The following is a 14,447-nucleotide window of genomic DNA, read 5'->3' on the forward strand; positions in this document are numbered from 1 at the left end:
AATGATCAGTAAAGCCAACATAAAGAATATAAAAATGGCTCTTTGAGGCTCAAGGGCAGTGGCCCAGCGCAGGAAGAGGAAGCTCCTGCAGATGTGTAAATGATTGCCAACCTAACATAAACGCTTGACAGCTCCGCTGTCCAAGCTGCTGGAGAAAGCAGAAAGCTGGTGGGAGCGTTAGTTCCTCCTTCCCGGCCCCGCCCGCCGCCACTGAGGGTGTGGGCGTGGGGAGGGACTCACAAGACGCCACGCCTCTGCCTGGGCTTCCTCCAGCTTCGGGGTCTGGAGAAGGTCGGGGTGTTGTCACTTCCTTCGGAGCGGCTCTCTGTATCCGGGTCGGCCGCTGTACTTGCCGCTGTGGCTCAGGGGCTGGGCCCGGGTCTCGCTGCCGTCAGAGAGGAGCAGGCTGCGCTCGGCGCTACCTTCTGCGACCTGGCCGTCAGCCCCACGTCGCCGGCCTGGAGGGGCGAAGAAGACGAGGAGGCCAAGGCTTCCTCCGGGGTAAGTGCCCCTCGGGAAGGCTGGGGGCCGGCGGGTCTGAGCTGAGAACAGGCCTCGGGGGCAGACATCCGAAGGGCGCACACCCGGGGCGGTCCGAGAAAGGAAGCCCCGAGCTTTATCCGTTATGGGAGGCGCCCTGGAAACTGCCCGGAGGCGCTTCCCGGATCCCCGCCCCGCTTTGGCCCCCGCCCTTGGCCAGGCTTCTGTTTGCTTTTTGCCACCCTTGCTTCCCCCCTTCTCCCAACCCTTTTCCACTCGTGGTGGTTGTGCTCGGCTGAGAACCTGCCCTCTTCTCGCCCCCTGCACACTTCCCCGTCTGGGTGCAGTCACTGGGCCCTGTTAGTCCCTTATTTCTCACCAGCGTCGGTCCTGGTACAGAACAAAGGAACTTGGATGTCTAACATGCTCCACACCCTTGGGGAATAGACAAGGAAGCGGCATTTGTAATGGACCTTGATTCGTGAAAAGCTGAGTTCCTGCATGGACACTATCTTTTACTTAAATAGCTAGCACAGGTAGCTTGGGTTTCCTTGGTGCACCTGATGCCATGGATAATCTGCTAGACCAACGCATATTAAATCAGAAATTTATTTGCGTCTATTACGTCGATTTGAAACTTCCCCTTGGTCTGCTGTGCTCTGGCAAGCTCTTTGAGAGCACGGCTTTAGTCATCCAGGTAGTCTTAGCGCCTTCCATATGGTTTAATGAAATGTGTGATTGATTTTTGATGTTGCTTTTTTCCCCCATCTTCACCTTTAAAAAAAAAAAGAATCAGGCTGCTTCTCCTAATGCTTAACTACTTAACTTTTAAAATTTAACGTATTCTTTATCTAAAATTGTATAGGAATTTCTACAATTTGTAAATGGATGTTTCCTCAGAATTTTAACTAAAGTTACTGTATCTAGTTATCCTATAGACCATTTTCTTGATGATCTTGCATATCTTCTCCTTAGTTCTTATCATTTTACATTGTCTCCACACACTCTTTTTAATTTTCATAATCTCTGTTGCAGCATAATATTTTTAGTTTTAGACAGGAAGTATGACAGGTCTCCTTCTGCAAACATAGGACTTGAACTCAATCATCGTAAGTTAGTGTTACTGGTGTCTTTAGGCATTACAGAACCTTTGAAGCTGCTGCTGCTGCTGATCACTTCAGTCGTGTCCGACTCTGTGCGACCCCAGAGACGGCAGCCCATCAGGCTCCCCTGTCCCTGGGATTCTCCAGGCAAGAACACTGGAGTGGGTTGCCATTTCCTTCTCCAATGCATGAAAGTGAAAAGTGAAAGGGAAGTTGCTCAGTCGTGTCCGACTCTTAGCGACACCATGGACTGCAGCCTACCAGGCTCCTCCGTCCATGGATTTTCCAGGCAAGAGTGCTGGAGTGGGGTGCCATTGCCTTCTCCAAACCTTTGAAGCTAAGTTTAGCCAAATCTAGCTTGACAGGCTTATTCTGTAGAAAGTTGCCAGTGAACTGGAGACAGTGCTGTATTAGAAACAATCTAGGTCTAACCTGGAAACCAGGATGTGGTTATTTGCCTCAAATATAGGCTAAAATGGGGATAATAACCCCATATTTTATATGTGATACAGAATTTTTGGTTGGAATGTATGAGATGGATATACGAAGAGTTAGTAAATGGGAACGGAGAAGGCAATGGCACCCCACTCCAGTACTCTTGCCTGGAAAATCCCATGGACGGAGGAGCCTGGTAGGCTGCAGTCCTTGAGGTCCCTGAGGGTCAGACACAACTGAGCGACTTCACTTTCACTTTTCACTTTCATGCATTGGAGAAGGAAATGGCAACCCACTCCAGTGTTCTTGCCTGGAGAATCCCAGGGACGGTGGAGCCTGGTGGGCTGCCGTCTCTGGGGTCGCACAGAGTCGGACACGACTGAAGCGACTTAGCAGCAGCAGCAACAGCATTAAATGGGAAAAGCACTGTTTGGAAAATGGTTCTGTTCATTCTTCTGGTGTAATGCTCACAGAAGGAGCAGCAATGGAAAAAGACACCTAAGAAAGGAAGTATATGTATAGCCAGATCAGATAATTCAACCTTGGCTGACTGTGGATCGAAAGATGTCATTTTAAGCTTACACTCTATAAAGCAGAGTGCTAGTATAATGTGATGATAATAATATTCCAAAGTTATACTTTTATATTACATCTAATATTTGTAACTCTAGAAAGTATTATAAGTCAGTTATTAGACTTTAATATTCTTAAAGGTCTCAGAGCTCTCCAGTATGTTCTGCATACTGATAATACAATCAATGCACCTTTTACGGTTGGCATAATTGTACTGTGCTTTCTCTTCACAATTGTGAGAAACAGCGCTATTGTAATTTTTCTTGAATTTTGTATTAACATTTCTGATAGGGTATCACATTTAATTGAGGTATGTAATTGACAGATAACTTTTTTTTAGTTTTATGTATACAACATCATGATTTTGATATTTGTATACATTGCCAAATACATATGATAAGTCTACTTAACATTCATCACCATATTTAGTTATAAAAATTTTTTTCTTATCATGAGAACTTTAAAGATTTACTGTCTTAGCAACTTTCATATATCTAATACAGTGATACTAACCATGCTGTACCTTTCTAGAACTGCTGCTGCTGCTAAGTCGCTTCAGTCGTGTCCGACTCTGTGCGACCCCATAGACGGCAGCCCACCAGGCTCCCCCGTCCCTGGGATTCTCCAGGCAAGAACACTGGAGTGGGTTGCCATTTCCTTCTCCATTCCAGAACTAACTTACAGCTAAAAGTTTATACCTTTCTACGCCTTTCATCCATTTCACCCACTTTCCACCCTCCACCTCTGGCAACTGCCAGTATGTTCGCTGTCTATAAGCTTTTTCTGTTTTGTTTTCTTAAGATTACACACACATAAGTGAGATCATAACGTGTTTGTCTTTCTCTTTCTGACTTACTTTACTTATGTTACATAATGCCTTCAAGGTCCACCCATGTTGTGGCAGATGGCAGATTTTTTAAATGATTGAATAATATTCCTGTGTGTGTGTTTATCCATTCATTCACCAGTGAATACTTAGGTTACTTGCATATCTTGGCTATTGTAAACAATGCTGCTGTGAACATGGGGGTACACACATCTTTTCTAATTAGTGTTCTAATTGCCTTCTGATGAATACTCAAAGTGGAATTGCTGGATTGTACCGGAATTCTGGTTTCAATTTTTTGAGGAACTTCCTTCCTGTGTTCCATAGTGGCTGCACCAGTTTGCATTCCCACCAAGGATTTCCTTTTCTCCACACCCTCACTGCTGCTTGTTATTTCTGGTCTTTTTGAGAATAGCCCTTCTAAGCTGTTAGTATCTTTGTGTCATTTCATTCTTAAAAACCTACATGCCTCTGCTCTCAAGGAAACAATGAGAAGCAGGCATGTAGGATCTTTACAGAGGTGGATCGGTGACCTTCCTGAACATACAGGCTGGCCGAAAGTATTTTCTGTGTGCTACCAGTACTACCAGCTTCATAGGAAAATGTGAACATGAACATTTGGAACAAGGTCCTTTCGTTTAAATGGGGATGTGAAAGGCTTGCCTAAGCATGTCCTTTTGCCGAACAAAATTGATTTGAGTGTACATGTTGACTACTAGCACTTATTCCACCATCTGTTAAACTACATAATAGTGAAGTTGTCATGTAAAATTTTAAGTTATAATTTGGGCATTTCTAAATATGATCTTAATATTTAATTTTTACTTATATTGTTAGGATGCATGAGGAAATCCCCAGTTTCATCTGGGTTGAATTTACCACCACACCTCACTGGAGTCAGCTATACCGTTTTGAATTTATCTCTATCACCACCACTGATAACTGGCATAAGTAATAATGTGCTGCTGCTACCACAAGTTTGTTGAGAAATCAAGTGATTCCTGTTGCATGTGGTTGTTTTGACAGTTAGCATCTTAAACTGTTACTTCCCCGTTCTGATTTATTTATATTGTGAGTCAGCGATATCCTGATTTCCTTCAGAGTTGTAGTGCTTGTATTGCTCCTTTCTTGCTTCCTGTTCTTCCAACTGCTGATAATGTGGTTCTAAGAACAGTCAGCTTTCAAGGACTTTGTAACTTTGCCTAGTTTAAACTTTACCTGGTGTATCAATGTTTTTCCCTCTAAAATTTGTGATGAAATGATTAAGAGGGAACCTATTTTTCTCTACCTCTAGGTCCTGTTTAACAAACTTCAGTAATTATTCCCAAACTAAATATCCATGTCCACATGCTGGGGTGTATTAACATCATGTGACTCAATGATATTAAAGTAAAAATTGAATGAATCAGCTTAGTTAGCTGACAGATTCTGGTTCTCTGTGTTTAAAGTAGTATTTTCACGTGATAGACTTACTGAGGTGGTAAAATAGCTAAAAGACATGGTTTATCTTTTAGAATTGCACAAGGTGTGTGTTTTCTCTTACAAACATGGGATATTTTTACCAGCAGAAATGGACAGTATGTTAGTTGCCCCAAATATTTTCACTAGTCTTTATTGAGGTGTAAGACTTAGCAGGAAGCCTATTTATGTAGTTTAATTAGAAAAATAAGCTTGAGGTTGAGCAAAGCAAATGCTTATTATTCAGTGTTACACCTTACAATTAAATATTTATTTTTCAATTTAACTAGTATTTACAGGCTTGTTAGTGCCAGACACTGTGCTAGATGTTGTAAACATAGAGGTAGCAACCTCCAGTCACTGCTTATATTTTTGAAATATTAAATATTTTTGAGTATGTGAAGTATTTGAAAAAATACTGAGAGCGTCCTGTTATTTTTCCAACACCCAGTACAAATGTGAGACTAAATAATGAAACTTCTCTGGTTATTAAATCTAGGATAAAACATTAGTTCACTTTATAGTGAATATCAAAGGTTTAAATAAGTCAAGATTATTGTATTTTAAGTGTGTTTTCCATTCATTTCTCAAAATTGCTTAAGTTTTTCCCAGAGAATTAAAAATGCCTTATTCCTACATATAAATTAACTGACTTTTCCTAGCAAATATGTTGATGAAGAAAAGACAGCATTTGCTTTTTTTTCTGTTTGCAAGTGGCTCCTAAAAAATGTAAACCTTTTAAAGATTTTTGAAACTCTTAAGCCTAAGTAAGAATTCAAACTGGGAAAAAAGCCTCCCAGTCTTGGCAGAAATAAGAATTTAGTTTATTGTGTGAAATCTAACACTTTAGAAAACTTCTTTGTAATTTTGTTATTGTTGTTCTGGAACACAATGGTTTTTTGCTACAGCTTTGTGTATCTTTTGAATGTTATAATGACACAGCAGATAGGCAACCATTAAACATGATCACTGGTTACACATACATGGTTTTAAAACTTAAATAATTTAGAAGGATTTACTGTGAAAAGCCTCATTCTCCCCATCTCACCTTCTTCTTCCACTGGTGTCAATCACTTTTACCTCTGTTTTAAAACTTCTAGTGATAACTAGTAATACTTTCTGTCTCTTGAGATGTATGTGTTCAGTTCAGTTCAGTCACTCAGTTGTGTCCAACTCTTTGCGACGCCATGGACTGCAGCACACCAGGCTTCCCTGTCCCTCACCAACTCCTGGAGCTTGCTCAAACTCATGTCCATCAAGTCGGTGATGCCATCCAACCGTCTTATCCTCTGTCATCCCCTTCTTCTCCTGCCTTCAGTCTTTCCCAGCATCAGGGTCTTTTCCGATGAGTCAGTTATTCACATCAGGTGGCCAAAGTATTGGAGTTTCAGCTCAAGAATCAATCCTTCCAATGAATAATCAGGACTGATTTCCTTTACAATTGACTGGTTTGATCTCCGTGCAGTCCAAGGGACTTCGCAGGTCTTCTCCAACACCACAGTTCAAAAGCATCAGTTCTTTGGCACTCAGCTTTGTTTATGGTCCATCTCTCACATCCATGCACGACTACCAGAAAAACCATTGCTTTGACTGTATGGACCTTTGTTGGCAAAGTAATGTCTCTGCTTTTTAATATGCTATCTAGGTTGGTCATAGCTTTTCTTCTAGGGAGCAAGAGTCTTAATTTCATGGCTGCAGTCACCATCTGCAGTGATTTTGGAGCCCAAGAAAATCAAGTCTGTCACTGTTTCCACTGTTTCCCCGTCTATTTGCCATGAAGTGATGGGACTGGATGCCATGATCTTAGTTTCTTGAATGTTGAGTTTTAAGCTATCATTTTCACTCTCTTCTTTCACTTTCATCAAAAGGCTCTTAGTTCCTCTTCACTTTCTGCCATAAGGGTGGTGTCATCTGCGTATCTGAGGTTATTGATATTTCTCCCTGCAATCTTGATTCTGGCTTGTGCTTCAGCCAGCCAGGGATTTCATATGATGTCCTCTGCATATACGTTAAATAAGCAAGGTGACAATATACAATCTTGACTTACTCCTCTCCCAATTTGGAACCAGTCTGTTGTTCCATGTCCGGTTCTAACTGTTGCTTCTTGACCTGCATACAGATTTCTCAGGAGTTACTTCATTTTTTAAAGTTAAGTTTACTCATCTATTGACTTACTCTACTGTAAGTAAATCAGATATTCCGTTTATACCTCCTGCCCCTTCAGGTTGCCACAGTTTTTGTTGTACTGCTAACCAGTTGACCTTAATGATTTCTTAAATATATTTAAACCTCTCTTTCATATTCCATCAACCTTGGCAAACTCTAGATCCGTCATTTCATAAACTGAGGATAGTAACACCCATATCCTTCCTTAGAAAAACTGAAACTAAGTTAAAGCATGTGGTTTCGTGAATAGAAATATTCACTAAGATCAGTGTCTGAAAACTCATGCTAAACTACATGAGAAAAGCTTGGTATAGATATGAAACAAATAAAAATATGGCATAATTCATTTACTGAACAGGTGCTGAATAGCCCTCTTTAAGTGGCTCAGAAATCGTGGCATTGGAACTGTGGAGAAGTAAATATAAGAGACAGCTCACCACTTGGGCTCTGCTGAATTAAGAGTATAAATGCTAGTTACTAGTGTTCAATTTCCAGAATTAACCTCTCTCCAAAGGACAGAGAATTTGATGATGGGTCTAGAATAGAGAATATATTTAGTTTTATTATTTGTGTCCCTCAGCCCCAAAATTGCTTTTCCATAATTCACAGTACCTAATAAATGGTAAATCATTTCCTGGACACACACATGTATGTATACATGTGGAATAAGTACTTCACTCCACAGCACCCTTATCACAAACGGTAATTTCTAGAATATATATACTCTGACTCTTTTCTAATTCTTGGGGTGGGGGAGGGGAATGGAAAGTAGTAGTTGCAGCCCACTAAAGTTATTTCATAACCAGGGTGAAAGTATGAACTCAAATATAAGATTATTGCATCTTTTCAACAGATAATGTGGAAAATAAGCCTATGAATTTTTTTCTTTCTCTCTCTTTTCTTTTTTAACAGGATTTTGGCACTGTCGATTATCAGGAGTTTGTAGTTGACATTGAATCCAGACTGAGGATGGAGGGGGTAGAACTTAAGGAAGAATGGCAAGATGAAGATTTTCCAATGTGAGCAATGTTTTTAAATGAAAACAAATTCAAAACAGAACTTCACTACTTCTTTACTGAGGTGTCACTTACTAAATGAATATTGATTGGACTCCTTAAAGAAACCCAGTGTTGCAAAATGTTCATTAAGGACTAGTAATAGAGTCTTCAGGATTTCTAGAGGAAGATGGTCTTTAGAAGCCTGCAGGAAGCATTACATTTTATGCTTTTATTTTAAGACAAAAACTTGTTAAGTTAGACAAGGAAAGCTTTCTATATTATCTGGTGAGCGACCGTGACACATCTGTGTGTTTACAGTTCTGTCGGCACTGGTTAGGGTAAGAGAAAGAGAGCAAAGGCAGACCATATGTTTAAGGGGTCCATGCCATTTTGGTTAGAAGACCATCTCAGTGCATAAGAAGATTACTTAGCAGTTGGAATAGGAACAGCTGGTGGAGAGTACTGAGTCATTGCATAGCACAGCATGATAATCATAATATAGAAATGCTGAGCTCAAAAACATACAATCGTCATTTTCATATTCCCTCTGTAAGTGACAGTTTAGCTTCATCGTACATTGTATTGTACATCCCATTAAATTCATGCATTTGAAGTATATTGTAAAGTAATGATTTTTTAAATTTGTTTTGTAGTTGTATTTAAGAGCTGTTACATAGGGATTATATACCTACTTTTATGTGTTACTTAAATAGATATGTAAATCAATTGAGACAGTTTGAAATTTTTCTTTAACAGTAGTTTGTAAATTACTCAAGCTTAAAGAAACATTGCTTTATTCAGTTTTCCACATAATTGTTTCTATAAGCTATTTTAATAGATCTTTGAATGTCAAAAGATTTTTTATTTTTTTAATTTCTGGGTTAAAAATTATGTCTGTGTGTTTTAGACCTTTACCAGAAGATGATAGTATTGAAGCAGATATATTAGCTGTAACTGGACCAGAGAGTCAGCCTGGTAAGAACTTGACACTTAGAAAATAGACTTTTATCTGTGGTATTTCTTTCTAACACACTTTGTCAAGATATAAATTATACTCAGTTCTTGTTCCATCATAGGGTGCCAAAGGGTAAGTTGACTGTTTAGGAAAGCATTTTTGGAATGCTTTGGAATACTTTGCAAAAACATACCCTTGGGTTTAGAAATTTTGATCATGAAGGAGAGAGGGAAGATGATTTTTAGTAGTAAATAGTGACTGTAAGTTCTGCTTCTGTTTTTTAAAAAGGCATATCCTTACTGGGATGTGTCAGCTTGCTGTGATACAGAAGCAGTAGTGATCAAAGTCCAAAGTTTGTAAGTAAGGGCTTTGGAATTGTTTAATGAATGTTATTTTCTCAAGAATAAAGTGATTAAAGTTCCCTTATTCGATTTATGGATGTAAGCATTTTTTCTAAATATATCTTTGATTTTTCTTTTTAACCATTCCAGGCTCACTAGAAGTTAATGGCAATAAAGTGAGAAAGAAACTAATGGCTCCCGACATTAGCCTAACTCTGGACCCTAGTGATGGCTCTGTGTTGTCAGATGATTTGGATGAAAGTGGGGAGATTGACTTAGATGACTTAGATACGCCATCGGAGGACAGTAATGAATTTGAGTGGGAAGGTAGGTGTTTCATTGATTTTACCTGACCTTTATTAATGATTGTGTTCATGTATATACATAGTGGCATTTTCACTTGACCATGAAACCAACTAAAATCAATGATTAAGGGATTTTATTGAAATAAGATATTATCAGTTCTAAAGTTCATGTATAGGTTGTAAAGATACAAAATTTGGCTAACGTTGAATATTATGGCTTTCCAAACTGTTTATAGTAGATTACATGTGGCTTTATTTTAATTGCCTAGTGCTATAAAGTTATGTCTTTCCATTTTGCTTCCATATATTGCTTGATAATTACAGCGTGTTCTTTTATTCAGTCAATCAACTGAGAGGGAAAGCACTGAAAAACATATTTTAGGGAATTCTTAAAAGTAGTTAAGAATTTGCAGAGAGGGAGTTCTATAGGGAAGGTTTAGAGGTGTGTTTTTTGAGTTTTTTTTTTTAGTGGGTTCATCTGATAGTGCTGCACTTTGTAAATGACCAGCTTGAACTAATGTGGTCTCCTTGACTCCACTCTTAGATTTGTTATCATTAGCTATTTGGAATTGAAAGGAATTGGCATGTGTTTTGCTTTGCATGCTTCCTTTAGTTAGATAATTGCTGTCTAGTATCTTTGTAGTTGGGAATAATTTATATATATATATTTCATCTTTTAAGTGACCTTTGCTTCCAAGCATAAGTTTAGCACTAGGTATGTTATCCGCAATAAAGAGTAAGATTCTTAATGTACTTTATCTTTTGTTCTTTTTTCTTCCCCATTTTACTGGTTCAATAAGCAATCCAGTAGTAAACAATATTTTATAAAGATACTGAAATAGTTTTCTGCCTATGTGTTTTGTCTCTTCTTTCTTTAATGCTGCTGTAGTCATTTCCTGGAAGGATATTTTCCGTTAACAACTTTGTCTTGGAAACAGACAACTAACATACAGTAGGTTTCCCCTTCCCCCATTTCTTGGTAAGGACTGTGATACTAAAATTTTGAAATTCATTACATCATGAAAAATCAGCTAAAATGCAACCTTAAGGTGTAAATCATACCTGATCACTGGTGCTTGTGCTTTGGCTAATGTCAATTTAAAATAGACTTTTGCATGTACACTTTGGAATATTATCAAATAATTTTCTGCTTTATGAAACTGATCAAATGAGAAGTAACTATTGACTTGTTAACCACTTTCTATCTGGTATTATAATGTTTGGGGAATAATTTATGTGTTCAACAACAAAAAACACTCGCCCCCAGTGAGTTGCTTTAGTTAATATAGTGGTAACTATCTGTCAAGAACAGTGTTGTCAACAGAATCTGCAAATTGTAGATATACATTGTACTGCAGTTAGGTCCTCTGTGAATTAAGCAATACAAAAAAAGTTAAAGAACTATGATTTCCAAAAATAAAATGGCCTTATATCAAGAGTAAGCCTTTTCCTCTATTATGGAAGAAATATTTAAAATTCCACAAACAGGGAACTCTACTCAATATTATATAACAACCTAAATGGGAAGAGAATTTGGAAAAAAAATAGATACATGTATATGTATAACTGAATCACTTTGCTGTACATATGAAATTTTCACAACATTGTTACTCAGTTATATCCCAATATAAAATAAAAAGTTAAAAAATATTCCACAGAAGTTATAATAAAAAATATTCTCTGAACAGTCTAATTAGATAGTAAAGTGGTTAACATGTAATTTGATTTTTATTGTGTAAGTAACAATCTGTGAATCAAAAATCTTTTATTTTGACAGATGATCTTCCAAAACCCAAGACTACTGAAGTTATTAGGAAAGGCTCAATTACTGAATATACAGCAGCAGAGGAAAAGGAAGATGGACGACGCTGGCGCATGTTCAGAATTGGAGAACAGGACCACAGGGTTGATATGAAAGCAATTGAACCCTATAAGAAAGTTATCAGCCATGGAGGTAAGAGTTACCAAAGATTTTTCAGATTATTTAATACGCTATCAGAATCTGAATGCTTAGAGAATCTTTCCTTTGAGATATTAACATAATTTTGAAAGTATAATAAACATTGTGTCCTTTTAGAAATGTAACAGGCTTGAAGTAAAAGAATAAAACATTTAAAAATTGTTAATATACACATACAATAAGTTCCAAAAGTATAAGAGTATACAATGAAAACTATCTCCCTCCACCCTTATCCCTAAACACCCTTAAACTGGGACTTAACACTCTCCTCTTTTTATCCATTTATACCCCAATACTTTGGCCACCTGATGGGAAGAGCTGACTCATTTGAAAAGACCCTGATGCTGGGAAAGATTGAGGGCAGGAGGAGAAGGGGACGACAGAGGATGAGATGGTTGGATGGCATCACTGACTTGATGGACATGGGTTTGGGTGGACTCCGGGAGTTGTTGATGGACAGGGAGGCCTGGCGTGCTGTGATTCATGGGGTCGCAAAGAGTCAGACACGACTGAGCGACTGAACTGAATTGAATTTATATGGAGTAAAATACTCTAATCCTTTGTTTTCTTTTTGCAGTCTTTGCAAATTCCTTTTTTAATTTTCCATATTCACTGAGAGAAAATTGACATGTAACATTGTATATAAGTTTAAGGTATAAAATATGTTGATTTGATGCATTCTGTATTGGGAATGATTGCCACCATAGCATTTGTTAACACTTGCATCACATCACATAATTACCAATTCTTATTTGTGGTTGGAACATTTAGGTCTAGACTACCCTTTTAACAACTTTTAAGTACATAATAGATATTGTTAACTGTGTTAACTGTTGTCACCATGTAGTACATTACTCCCCAGAAATTACTCATCTTCTGACTGGAAGTTTGTACTTTGACTGTTATTTCCCCTTTTATCCCATCTCTGGTAATCACCATTCTAATCTCTGTTCCTGAGAGTTTAGATATTTTAGATACAAATGATACAGAGTATTTATCTTTCTTGTTTCATTAGAAATGCTCTAAAGTGCATAATTCACTGAGTTTTGACAAATGCCTATATAACCATATATACTCATATAATCTACACCCTCTAGACAGACAGAACATTTTCATTGCCCCAGAAAATTCTCTAGTACTCCGTCTCAATGAATACCCTCTCTGCAGTAACCACTATTGTAATGCCTACCCCATGGTTAGTTTTGCCTGTTACGAAATTTCCTGTATCTGGAATCACAGTTTACACTCGTCTGCTTTCACTCAGCGTAATGATTTTGACATTTATCCTTGCTGTTGCATGTATCTGCAGTTCATTCCTTGTTACTGCTGATTTGTTTATCCATCTCTATTTTGATGGGCCATGTGAGATTTTTCCAGTCTGAGCTATTATGATTAAAACTGCCGTGAGCGTTGTTGTACAAGTCTTTGTGTTTATAAATACAACCTGGCCCTTTAAAATATGATTCTTAATTTACCTTAAAACTGTGAACAACTCACTTAGCTTTACCACAAAGTAGAGAATTCATTGTGCATTTTTATGGAACACCTACTTTGTGTATTTCTGGAATATACAAATATAAGGCTTGGTTTCTTAAGAAATTTACAAGTCAAATAGGAAAAGCTGTGAAGTACAGCTATAATTTCTATCATTCTGACTGTCCTGTATGTAGAAGTTTGCATAGTCACTCTTTAAATAGCACCAGAATGTTACTCTGTAGATCCTGTCATATAACCTGAATTCCTCCTAATGCAGGACAAGGTGCCACACAGGTCAAGCAGATTGGTTTTTTCACATAGTCATTTCTGCTTAATTTACTGTCTGCCAAATGCTTTCTCCTGCTTATTTCTATGGTCTTCATTCATTTGAAAACAAATCACTTGAATGCTTGCAGTTGCATATGGATCAGGAAGTCCACAGATAATGTATTAATTCAGCTCCATTCATTGGAAGCAAGTTGTGAGACCTGCCTCATGGTTTAAACCTAATATTTTTGAGACATAGCACTTTATTTAAGAGAAAATAGTAATTAGGGCCATTTTGTCCTACTGAGTTACTGCAATGTGTTTCGTGACTAAGGGGTTAAGAAAGGTTGTGAAGATTCTAATGAAGTGTTCAACCTGTTCAGTGCATGTTTGTAAACAACAGGAATGAAAATTAAAGCAGAAATACTTGTTGCTGGTTACAGCTTAATATCTATTATAATTAAAACATTTACATTTTAGAGATTATAATTAAAACATGTTTTAGTGCTGTTTTTCTTCATTTAGTCTTATATCAGAGATATAATCTTTTCTTACTTTGTAAGACCCTAAAAGCTAAAAAATGCTAGACATCACTGAATGTGAAACTATTTTTACATGTACTATTTACATGTAAAAAAAAGTTGCATAAGAATGTTTTATTGCAGATGTTGTATATTCTTGGATTATATCATTCTGTCTACTTGATAAAATAGGGCTAGCTTTTTGAGTATGCTAATTTAAGTGGGTTTCTGGTTTATATGGCCACCATTTCCTCATCAAATTTTATTGTTTTTGAGAAGAGAGGATTTATTTATTTATTTTTTTAATTTTATTTTATTTTTAAACTTTACAATATTGTATTGGTTTTGCCAAATATCGAAATGAATCCGCCACAGGTATACATGTGTTCCCCATCCTGAACCCTCCTCCCTCCTCCCTCCCCATACCCTACCTCTGGGTCGTCCCAGTGCACTAGCCCCAAGCATCCAGTATTGTGCATCAAACCTGGACTGGCGACTCGTTTCATACATGATATTATATATGTTTCAATGCCATTCTCCCAAATCTTCCCACCCTCTCCCAAGAGAGGATTTAAAGATCTTT

The 14,447-nt window shown here is 37.8% G+C and overlaps 1 protein-coding gene across 3 annotated transcripts in view; it reads left to right on the forward strand.

Annotated features, from left to right (window-relative positions):
- Positions 1-269: 269 nt before the first annotated feature.
- Positions 270-14,447, forward strand: part of BNIP2 (BCL2 interacting protein 2) — a 57,707-nt gene continuing 43,529 nt past the window's right edge. For 2 of the 3 annotated variants that reach the window (XM_027553864.1, XM_027553865.1), the window contains exons 1-5: positions 270-501; positions 7,954-8,060; positions 8,947-9,014; positions 9,486-9,662; positions 11,418-11,594. In XM_027553864.1, coding sequence (XP_027409665.1) covers positions 8,011-8,060; positions 8,947-9,014; positions 9,486-9,662; positions 11,418-11,594 — 472 coding nt within the window. In that variant the 5' untranslated portion in view covers positions 270-501; positions 7,954-8,010. Of the gene's footprint in view, positions 502-7,953; positions 8,061-8,946; positions 9,015-9,485; positions 9,663-11,417; positions 11,595-14,447 lie in introns of those variants that run through there. The other variant, XR_003513107.1, reaches the window with a different exon arrangement.

Source organism: Bos indicus x Bos taurus, chromosome 10, assembly GCF_003369695.1.
Source record: "Bos indicus x Bos taurus breed Angus x Brahman F1 hybrid chromosome 10, Bos_hybrid_MaternalHap_v2.0, whole genome shotgun sequence".
In the NCBI taxonomy this organism is placed as follows: Eukaryota; Metazoa; Chordata; class Mammalia; order Artiodactyla; family Bovidae; genus Bos; species Bos indicus x Bos taurus.